General features: G+C 44.0%; 1 protein-coding gene across 1 annotated transcript; it reads right to left on the bottom strand.

The window, feature by feature from the left end:
* Window positions 1-313: 313 nt before the first annotated feature.
* On the bottom strand, window positions 314-7,190 carry LOC126191022 (Krueppel-like factor 3). The gene is made up of 4 exons (XM_049931721.1): window positions 6,948-7,190; window positions 4,648-4,872; window positions 3,150-3,987; window positions 314-1,754 (listed from the first exon to the last, which is right to left on the bottom strand). The coding sequence occupies exons 1-4, from the start codon at window positions 7,011-7,013 to the stop codon at window positions 1,465-1,467; spliced, it is 1,419 nt and encodes a 472-aa protein (XP_049787678.1). The 5' UTR covers window positions 7,014-7,190; the 3' UTR covers window positions 314-1,464.
* Between the last annotated feature and the right edge of the window lie 4,192 nt (window positions 7,191-11,382).

Raw genomic sequence — 11,382 nt, 5'->3', positions numbered from 1 at the left:
TTGTATTCAAAGTGACAAGTTTCGAATCTTGCTTGCTCTTGGAAAAATTTCAGTGGAAAACCTTGGACTCGCTTAATATTTACTATATTCAACTGTACTTCCACAAACCTTTGTCATGGACTCTGATATTAGTACTCCAATTTATTTCTCAACAATTCAAATGATCACATCACTCTTATTGTAGAGTTCTTATTCACATATGCTATGAAACTCAACTTAGGATTTTCAATTAATGGAAAGAAAATTACTGAATACTAACATTTAACTCAGTAATCTGAGGAAGAGGAGAACTTGGCTTTGGGAAAAAAAGTCATTTTAAATATTAACATATTTAATATATAATAATGTACACAAAATTAATGTGATGTATTATTTACAATATAGTATGAGAAATTACAACCTCATGTTCCTTTTTAAAGAGTTCTTTTATACCATCTTTTTTGTACAAATTCAACAGTCATGGTTATAGTTGTATAAACTTCTTTTAAAAATAAAAATATAATAAATATCTACTTTATTGCAGTACTTAGATCACAGTATCAGTTCTTTTATAAAACCTGAAAATTGCTTAATGCTTAGTCAGTCAAGGTACCCCCCACAATTAGGAGGGTCCACAACTATGCTTTGGTAGGGAAAAAAGTCTAGTACATAATACCTGCATACCACTCCCTTAATAAATTCTGCAGAGAAAACTAAACAAATAAGGAACTGCACATTAAATGAAATAATTGCCCGTGTTTTGTTTTACAGAAATTGCAGCAGGAAACTTCCTTAGAAATTTCTCGTGCACCACCAACTGCTAAAGATATTAGCCAAATATGAAAATTGAGAACAATATTAAAATTTCTCCAGTAAGTATATGGTGGTGCGCGCAGTTTTCCTTTCAACCTTTGAAAACCAACAACAAATTACTACTACTTCTTGGCAAATTTAGGAACAAAATTCTTACAGCTTGGAATGCTTCAGTGTTTAAATCAAATTTAAGCTTAACCTCAAAGCCAATGGTAAATGAAAACAAAATGAATCTAGTTACTATTACTAGATCAGTTTAATCCAGAAACAAATTAGACAATATGTTCAGTTCCTGACATCCACAAATAAAACAATTTAGCATTTACTATTCTGACAAATCAATAATTATTTTGCCTACTCTGGATAAATTGAAGTAAAACTAATACATTTTTGTGCCTCTGAAATCTAAACTAGTGCAAGCAGCCCACTTTATTATCAAAATCAGGTACTCTAGATTACAATTTTCCCAGAGCAAAATTAATTTGATAACCAATGTAAAGCAGTTGGCAGGTTGAGGAAAATATAATGGCAGAAATCCGGAGATCTACAGAGAATATGACATGCCACATGGTCATTCATCTGTCTTCACAAACGTTCTTTTGATATGCAGGTTTCTAAACAGTCTTTTGTAGTATTTGCCCCCATGTCTTATGGCAAGGAACATTTGGGCAATCACACTTGCTGCGCAATCGCTTGCAGCACGCTCAGCTGCAGTGGCGCGGCTCCCGGCGGCAGCAGCCCGACAGTGGTAGCAGTAGGCCTCGGCGCGCTGTTTACTGTCACATCCCGCGCGTGCCTCTTCACGTGCTTCGTCAGGTGATCGGACCGCATGAATCGCCGCTGGCAGACCGAGCACAGGAAGCGCTTCTCTCCAGTATGAGTCCGTTTGTGCCTCGACAGCTCATCAGAACGCGAGAAGCGCCTGCCACACTGTTCCCACGCACACACGAAGGGCTTCTCTCCTGCAGACAACAGAAAAAAAAAAAAGACATTAGTGATCCGTAATTCCATCTGCCAGCTGTTTACTTTCAAAGCTCTGCTTCATTTCCACTCTGGTACTGATTGATGACTCCATAAAAGACAGTCTAGCAACAATACAGAAATATAGGCAATAAGTCTTTGTCAAAACTACTCTAATTCATTCTCTTCCACTCCTCTAATGTTCCATGCAAGGAAGTTTTTAGTACTAATGAGTTACCACGTGTTTCACAATATCTGGTTAATCCCTGTCTTGAAAGTTTCAAATACTTAATCTGACTGGAATGCACTTAAGTCTTCCAATGACATTCAAACAGTTACGAGATTTGTGTTCTTGCAGAAACTGAACAGTAGTATGGTCGCTGAAATAAGTTTAGAACGAGGAGGGATGAAAGTAGCCCATAGAATGCTTGGAAAATGAAATGCAGTACTTAAAAAATAAACCCCTAGGTGCAGGATAAGTACGTGGTGTGTTCTGCCAGTTCTGTCCTAAGAACCATTTCACCACCATGTAGCAAACATATAAAAACTGAAATGTATGGGAAACAACAAGCAGCTGAAGTATATAAATGACAACAATGTTATCAACTTCTATATACTTTACATGATAGCCAGCCAATAGGGGATAAGAAATGACAGAAGATAGTAAATAACCTGGTATCATTTCACTGAAGAGGCGGCAGCAGCCGCAACCCTCGTGTGTAAAATTCTCTCTCCTTGGAATGGGACAACTGCCAGGTAAAATTAAACAGAGAAGATGCCAAGGATTTGTTTGTCAGTAGAAGACGATCACAGATTTATCCAACTTCAGTATGGACACAAAAAATCTGAACTATGGGAAAGTTAAGCATTAAAATTAAAAAAAAAGAATACAAAATATGTAAAGAAAATGTTACTGTGTTCCATATGCTTCATATAAAGCAGTAACTAAAATGGAAGAAATTTAAGCCTATACAGATCAACTCTTTCTTCCTGTGCACTGCTTGCAAGTCTAACATTAAGCCCAGTGACATAACAATAGTCCACAATATGACATTTGGTGCCTTAACAGTACACATAATCCTTTTATTAAGGACTATTGTAGATGACCCCCTACCAGAAGCACTTCAAAATTTTCGAAGCATGAAAGAAATAATCCTTTCAGAGTGGCTATGTGCAAGGAGACTTTGATAATTAAGTCAAATCGTGAGCCGGCTGACTTAGTTTAATTCATTCACTGTTTGTAGTACTTGCAATTTCTTGCATAGTCAAATCCACTGTTTAAATATTGCACAAAAAATGGTAATGGCAAAAGGGAAGGATAAAAGGAAATACAGCCTTAACTCAGCCAGCATAGTCTACTTGGTACAATTAATTATAGGAGATGTATTTGAGCTCACCTGTGTGAGTTCTCATGTGGGCCTTGAGGTGGGATGACTTGAAGTAGTTCTTGTTGCAACCTTCGAAGTTGCACTCGTAGACCCTGCGGCGCGTGTCTACCGGGGCCTGGACGGGCTCTTCAGCAGGCGGCGGAGCAGCCAGTAGGACGATGGGCGCCGCCGTTGCAGGGGTGGAGGCTGGTGCGCTGCCCCTAGCGGGACCACCAGTGGCAGAGGGTGGCGCCACGTGCAACAGCGTCAGCGCACGTGGCGACACCGGGATGAGTGCGCCTCCCGCCAAGATGACTGCCTGGGCACCTGCCGTGCGAGGTGCCACTGGCTTGGGTGCAATGGGCACCGGCTGGTGACCGTTGCTAATACTGTGCGAGGGCGGTGGGACAGCACACCCGGCCGCCGAGAGATTCAGCTGAGATCGCTGCTGCTGCTGCTGCTGCTGCTGCTGCCGGCCACAGACCACGGGAGGCGGCGACAGCGACTGCCGAGGGGGTACGACAGCAGACAAGATTGCAGGTACTGGAGAGGTTATTTTCAGTTCCGGTACACTGCTCTCCCGATTAGTGTCCTTGCTGTTCACAAAGATCTCCTCCTTGCGGGTGCTCATCTTGAACTTCAGGCTCTTCAGGATATTGACCTCCCTCTCCTGTGGCAGTTTCGAAGGGTCTGCAGTCACAGGTGCGGGCTCAACGGATTTATCTCCTCCCGTCTTTTCAGTGGCAGCGAATGGCTGTGGTGAGCATGTGCCATCCTTGTTGGCCCTCATGATGACAGACACTGGCATCGAAGTCACAGCAGTGGCCTCCGGGCTCGGTGTCCTCGGGGGCGTTGGTGCTTGAAGAAGCTGCACAGAAAAGAAACATGCTGCTGTCAGTGAAATACACAAAGTCTATCTCTGAATACCCTAAGATCATGTTGAATACTGGGTAAGAATGGTACTAACCAGGGAAGACAATAAATTATATAATGAATCATTTAAGTAGACAAGATATTTCTTCACACAATGAAGATTATGTAAAGCTTCATGAATTACAATCCTCAAGATTCCCCTTGTGTGACTGATAATTGCAGGCAGTAACCTGACAAACTTTCCTTCCATTGGCACTAGACAACCAATCTATTGTTCTCAAGATATTTTGTCACAAATTACAATAGTGCAATGTTCACATTTACTGCAATTGTTCTGTGTTGGAAAATGAGAATTTGCAATATCAAATGAATTCTGCGTATAACATTTTGAAATTGAATGGAATGTCGTCATATACGTCACTGGTTTTTACTAACACAATGTTTGCTATTTGTAAAATTAACTGGGCGGACGAGTATTGGGGGGGGGGGGGGGGGGGGGGGGAGTGGAAGGAAGAATGAAAAAAGGATCCTCATTTATTGTGGAATCCATTATATTGGGCCTCATAAAATCATCCATATTCAACTCATTTTTATGGCGTTTTCCTCCACATTTCTGCGAGGAGACTAGCAGCAGTTAAGCGGATCGATGACTCACCGTGGCATACTGTCTGCAGACCCTCTTGCGAGGTGGCAGGTCAGCAGTGATTGCCACCTCCTCCCCTTCAGAGTCGGATGGTTGTGGTGTGGGTAAGGCAGGTGGTGACATCTGTTGACTGAACTCGTAGGCTGCTATTAGCTTGCGCTTCCGGCAGCCGGCGACGGCGGCGCTGACAGTCAGCAGCGAACTCACCGCCTGCAGATCCACCGCGGCAGCGCCAGCCTGGAAATCGATGGAACATTTTAGGTCGACGAGTTGGGGCAACACATTCTCTGAATATGCTGATACAGTATGCAGCAGTATCTAGGAATTACGTAAGAATTTTACAGCGTCAGAATCCCATAATCACGCAATATTATGCCTACACATTATTCGAATGAAGTGGTAATCTGAAAGTGCGTGCGTGCCCGCCGCCCCCCCCCCCCCCTCCCCCGAAACCAAATCCAGAATATCAGAAGAATTTCCCTTTTCTTCCCCCCACTATTTCGTAACTTATTAGCGTAAAACTAATTTTTCCGAGTAAGATAATTCCATTTGAATCTCAACTACGAAAACTATAATACACTGATGTTAACCTCGTGACTCCATTCTACTTTCTTAAGACTATTACCCTGATTTGCAGTTTTCTTTTTAGAAGAAACGCCGTATGTGTTTTGACAAAAACCAAATACTACGAATTAACATCTCCTTCAAAGGTATTTTCTGTTATAATGCGCTCAATTTCCAGTGGTGGTTAGCTAGCATTATGTGCATCCAAGAAACAACAAGCAAAATCTAGGTAGTAATCCCAATACGCACAGTCGAGTGCGTGATTAGAATTACCGTGGTTAGTTTTAAAAAGACATTCCAATCGCTACAACCACAACTCCCAATACACATTTTCGTTAAAGAGTTTTCGTAACGACTGAGTTTTCCACTCAGAGCGAGAGCATTATAATAATTTTGGACCGCGAAAACGTCTTCCTACAGATCTTTCAAAAGGAAAATAAATGTTTATCAGGCGAAGATATGAACGATAAGAATACGAGTGCACTCACGAGACGGCTATCACTGTTTTTAGTCACTTTAGAATCAGGATGCAAGTTTTCTTCCATTTCCCAAAATTTAAGCTCGACAACAGGGCGGTTCTTCAGATTTGCTTTCTTATTCTTGTCCGATCTGACCTTATAACCCAGCCTTTAAATGGCTCTGTCGATGGAATAATGAACGAAGTGTTTGGCAATATGATGCGAAAGAACCAAAGCATCTGCTTCGCACTGAGCAGAAACTCTGAACGGGGTTAATGACTGAACCTCTGCTGTCTTCTAGCGGCAGATTATGGGAAACATAAGCACAAAGAAAAAGGCAGTGTCCAGCGGCTGGATTTGAGGCATCTCCAGGGTCGCGTGTTTCTAAATCGGTTTGGCGCGTCGCACGCGGGCCGCCCAAGGCCAGCGCGCGGCTTTGTTTACAGCGCGCTGTTCACGTGAACACCAGCTGACAGCGCCGTGATTGAGCCGTGCACAGCTGCCCCTGCATGACGCAACCCGTGCCGTCCAGCTTTCCCCGGGACGCCTTTGCTCTCTCCAGACCACAGACGAACGCTCGATATTCCTCTTTAGTACGGACAAAAAATCTCCGAAAATCCACTGACAAAAATCCGGCCTCCGGAACTTAAAACTCAACAGCACAACTTCCTTATCGCTAATGACACAAAAATGTCGTGACTAACCGTTATAGCACTCAAACTATGACGACTTTTAACAATTTTTTCCTGCCCCGTGGTTGGTGAACACAAAATATTTTATCCTTCGCTGTTACAAACTTTTTCGGAGGACCAGGAACGTGTTAACAACAATGAAAAGTTTAACTAAGAGAATTTTTCCACATCTAACTATAAAAGCAAAACTTCCCCAATTTAAATAAAACAAAGGTAAGAACGAACATCATGGAACATTAATTTTTTACCGAAGTTAACTAGATTCACTGAAAAGAAATGGATCGTTGAGACGAAATGAATTAAGATGCTACAACATGAAAGTGATCAGATATGTTGATCACAAAAAGTGATATTTCGGGACAAACAAAAATTAGATTTGTTTAAAATGTCTGCCTGGAAAACATTTTCTTAACCCGCAACTCACACTAAATTCGTCACATCTGACTAACTACTGAAACGCGCACTGAACTGAAAACAATGAAAAGTCCAGAAATTACCGACAATCACTAGTAAGCCGTGCTCAGAAGTGACGAACGTACCAGCAAAAAGAAAAGCCAACGTAAGTAGTGAAACCAGTTTAAAACTTAATTTTACTTACATTCGGCTGCTGCGGCGGTGGTGGAGTTGTGGGCGGAGAGAGGACCATACTGGACGATCCTTCCATCCCGCTTTGCAACGAGGAATGTAAAAAAAAATCTAGCGCTTTCAATCAGTCACTGTGTCTAACTAGTGGTTCTCACGAGCTTCTCAACCACCGAATCCCAAACGAAACAGCGGACTGAGGGTCGCGGGCCCGACGGCCAGCGTGTTATTGCGAACGGGCCGCGGGTGTGTACCGGGGCCGGGCGGCCGCACAGGCGCTCGTATTGGGGCGGGAGGCGCGGGCCAATGGCGCGCGGGGGCTCGGCCCGGCCGGCCAATGAGAGCGCGCCGGAGCACGCAGCCAGCGCGTGAACACCGGCGTGCTGTTCACGTGCACACTGGCTGACCGCCGCGCCCCGAGCCGTGATCGTGACGTCACCGGGCGGCGTCAGCGCGCGTCACCGCTATCGACTGCGCGCCTGCGGCAGCACCCGGGCCGCTCGCTTCCGGCGCCGATGCGATCCGCCCACGCCGTGCCTTCTGCCGTGCTCGGTAGTGCGCGTTTACCGTATTACCCACCACGTTACGCCTTGTCCAGGCTTCCGAGAAGACAGACGCTGAACTAAGCTATCTTAGACCTTCGAAGTATCACTCAAAAAGTCTGTATTTTACTCGCCCAGGGATCATTCCACAATGATATAAGATTTTTAATTTTGGCACAATTGAAATAAATACCTCAAATATACACACACAGAATGTACACAGATGAGCCAAAACATTGTGACCACCTGTTTAACAGTGTGTTGTTCCACTTTTCAAACACAGTGTAACAGAGATTCTGGCTAGACAGGATTCCAGAAGTAGGTGGCACCACATGTCTAAGCACAGGTCAAGAAATTCCCGCAAATTGCGGAATGGTTGTTTACGGGCATGCACCTGGCGCCCAATATGTGTTCCGATGCGTACAGATCAGGCACATTTGATGGCCAAGACATCAATGAGAGTTCACTATAATGCTTTTCAAACCACTGCAGCACCATTCTGACCTTGCAACACGAACAGTCACGCTGCTAGGCAGACTTCAAGCATGAACCGATGCAGGTGGTCCGCAATACTGTTCACGTAGTTTACTACTGTCAAGATGCCTTCGTTTACCACCATAGATCCCATTGAAGCCAACTCCGTGTACCCCATAGCATAATTTCGCACAGTTTTGCATCTTTGGCGCAGTGCATGTTTCGTGTAGCCATTCGCGCGGATCATAGCATGCAAGGACACAACCATCGACCTGGTGTAACAAGAGATGCGATTAATTCGACAGGCGATACGTTTCTACTGATCCACGGCGAAAACTCAGTGATGCTGTGCCCACTGCAGTCATAACTGACGATGTCGTTGGGTCAACACAGGAACATGCAGGGGTCGTGTGATGTGGAGCTCCATGTTCGACAAGGAACTTTAAACGGTATGCTCCGAAACGATTGTTCTTACACCGGTATTGTACTCTGTCCTCAGATCTGCCACAGGTCTCTGCCTATCCTGGATTACACAGCGGGTGATACTGCGACCTCTACGTTTTGTGATGAAACGTGGTCGTCCAATACCATGCCGCCAACTCGTTATTTCAACATCCTTCAACCGTTTCCCATCGCGGGCAGTACGCCAACAGTCGACCAGCTTCGCCGTTTCTGAGATTCTCGTTTCCAGCCGCAGGACCACAACAACGGGCCCTTTGGCAAAACCGCTTTTATCAGTGGATTTTCGCATTTGCGGCCTGCATCTTCGCTATAAGGGCTGTCAATTCGTTTCTCTTCTGCTTACTTTCTTTCCTTGCTGTGTAGAGTGCCGTTGCCGACAGCGACAGTTAATAGATACTTACACAAAGCTTTCGGCCATAGCTTTTATCAGCAAAAGGGAAACAATACCATTCATACACACAAGTAAGCGCACCTCACGCACACATGACGGGCTTCTCGGCTGCAGCACCACCTGGCGAAGAACGACTACTAGTCAAGACACAAGCACGGTGCATTAAGCTTGATGGCCGTGTGTAGAGTGGGGAAGGAGCGCGATCTATCTGAGTCTGACCGAGGGCGGATTGCGATGGCCCGGAGGCTCGGTGCGAGCATTTCGGAAGCTGCACGACTTGTCGGCTGTTCGAGGACTACTGTGGTGAGTGTCTTCAACACGTGGTGAAACCACGTCATGACGTCGTGGTGATGAGATGTTTGGTTTGTGGGGCGCTCAACTGCGCGTTCATCAGCGCCAGTGCAAAGTCCCAATTTTTACACAGTCCAATTTTTATACATTCCAATCTACGCACTGTCACCAATAATGATGCTCTGGGGAACATTCGCGTGGACATCCATGAGTCCAGTGGGGCTCGTGCGAGGCACCATGCCGGTCGAGTATCGCACGCTGGTAGCAGACCACGTACAACCCTTCATGATGATAACGTTTTCCGACAGCAGGGGCATTTTTCAACTAGATAATACGCCCTGTCACAAGGCCAGGAGTGTGGTCGTGTGGTTCGAGGAGCACATTGCAATTGATGTGTTGGCCCCCAACTCGTCGATATAAACCTGATCGGCCGGCCGCTGTGACCGAGCGGTTCTACGCGCTTCACTCTGGAACCGCGCGATCGCTACGGTCGCAGGTTCGAATACTGCCTCGGGCATGGATGTGTGTGATGTCCTTAGGTTAGTTAGGTTTAAGTAGTTCTAAGTTGTAGGGGACTGATGACCTCAGATTTTAAGTTCCATAGTTTGAACCATTTTTCAACCTGATCGAACACGTCTGGGATATGAAAGTTCCTGGCAGATTAAAACTGTGTGGCGGACCGAGACTCGAACTGGGGACCTTTGCCTTTCGCAGGCAAGTGCTCTACCAACTGAGCTACCCAAGCACGTCTCGGTCCGGCACACAGTTTTAATCTGCCAGGAAGTTTCATATCCCAGACGTGTTCGATCAGATTGAAAAATTGTTCAAATGGCTTTGAGCACTATGGAACTTGTTTGAGTTGTTAAGAGCTGCATTTGAAGTTTTTTGTATGGCTGTGAAACCTGGACAATAGGCTAAAATGAAACGAAAACTGTTGAAGCATCTGAGGTACGGTGCTCGAGACGCCTGTTAAAATAAAATGAAAAAACCACCATCCAGAAAGTCCTGCAAGTAACGCGATGAAAGGCCATTTAGGAGAGCAATAGAGCAAAGAGGACACGAGTGGACTGTTAACCAGTGCCTTATAAATGCGTCTCTTCAAACATGGGAAGGAAAGATGTAGACCACGACAGGCATTTCTAAAACAAAGCTATACATAATGCTGTAGTCTAATTATACAGAAATTATGAAATTAGTTTCTAAATAGATCCAGGTCAAAACTGCCAATCAATCGAAAGACTGATAATCAAGAACAAGAAGACGATTTGTGCAGTTACACTATTCGACGCTAGCTAAAGTGCGGATCTAGATCAAGTATCGGGCTTCGCGCGAAAATAAATAATGTAGTCTACGTCTAAAATTCAAACTCAAAAGTTTATTTATTTCCTATATTAATTTTTCGTTGATCATTTACCATTATTGTATTTAGAATCTGACATTCTGGTAAAACACGTATGCTGACTACGAGATTTCAAGCCAGTCTCGCTATTTTATGTCAGTTTTTTTTATTTCATTGTTTCCTTCAACGATATATACGACAAAAGGGCCAGCGTTGTAAAATGTCGCTGTCTTATCACTCGCTAATAAATCAAAACATAATTCCGTGGACAAACTGAATAATGTATTAATTTATTACTAAAGCAGAAGAACTCCCGTTTCTGCCGAAAGCGATGTGATATTACACGATCTATGACCACTTATCAGTATGTACACGTGATTCAAAAGTCATGCCCCATAGGACGAAGTCTACATTGGTGATTTAATAGTCGCGGCCCATAGGGGAAAGTTGTATTCAGGTATATGATAGGACCGATCATTCGAGAAAAAAAAAAAACTTTATATGGGTTCTAAAATACGTAATTATCTTATGAGCTGTGAGAACTACTTCATCTTCGATGCTGTGAAACGGATCCCTTCTACTGCAAACTCTTTGCTTTCCATGTCTTAGTAGGAGGTAATACAAAACAACACAAGATAAAGTTCCCTAGTAAACATGGGCTCTAAAATGCGTGCCTTAAGATCTATTGTTCAGTAGAAGAGATGTGTTTCACAATAGCGAAGCAGTTAAGGTATGCACTTTAGAACCCACGTTTACTGGACGCTTTATTTCTTGTTTCGGTCCATATTATTTCTTCCAAAAATATAGAAAGCGAAGAGCTTGCAGTAGAAGAGATTTGTTTCACAGTATCGATGATGAAGAAGTTCCCAAAGCTACTGAAATATGCATTTTAGAGCCCATGTTTACTCGACATTTTTGCTTCGAATGATCGTTCCTGTCATACCCCTGAATA

This window comes from Schistocerca cancellata, chromosome 6, assembly GCF_023864275.1.
Source record: "Schistocerca cancellata isolate TAMUIC-IGC-003103 chromosome 6, iqSchCanc2.1, whole genome shotgun sequence".
Taxonomy (NCBI): domain Eukaryota; kingdom Metazoa; phylum Arthropoda; class Insecta; order Orthoptera; family Acrididae; genus Schistocerca; species Schistocerca cancellata.
Note: the sequence above shows the minus strand (reverse complement) of the source record. Positions and strands in the feature narration are given on the sequence as shown.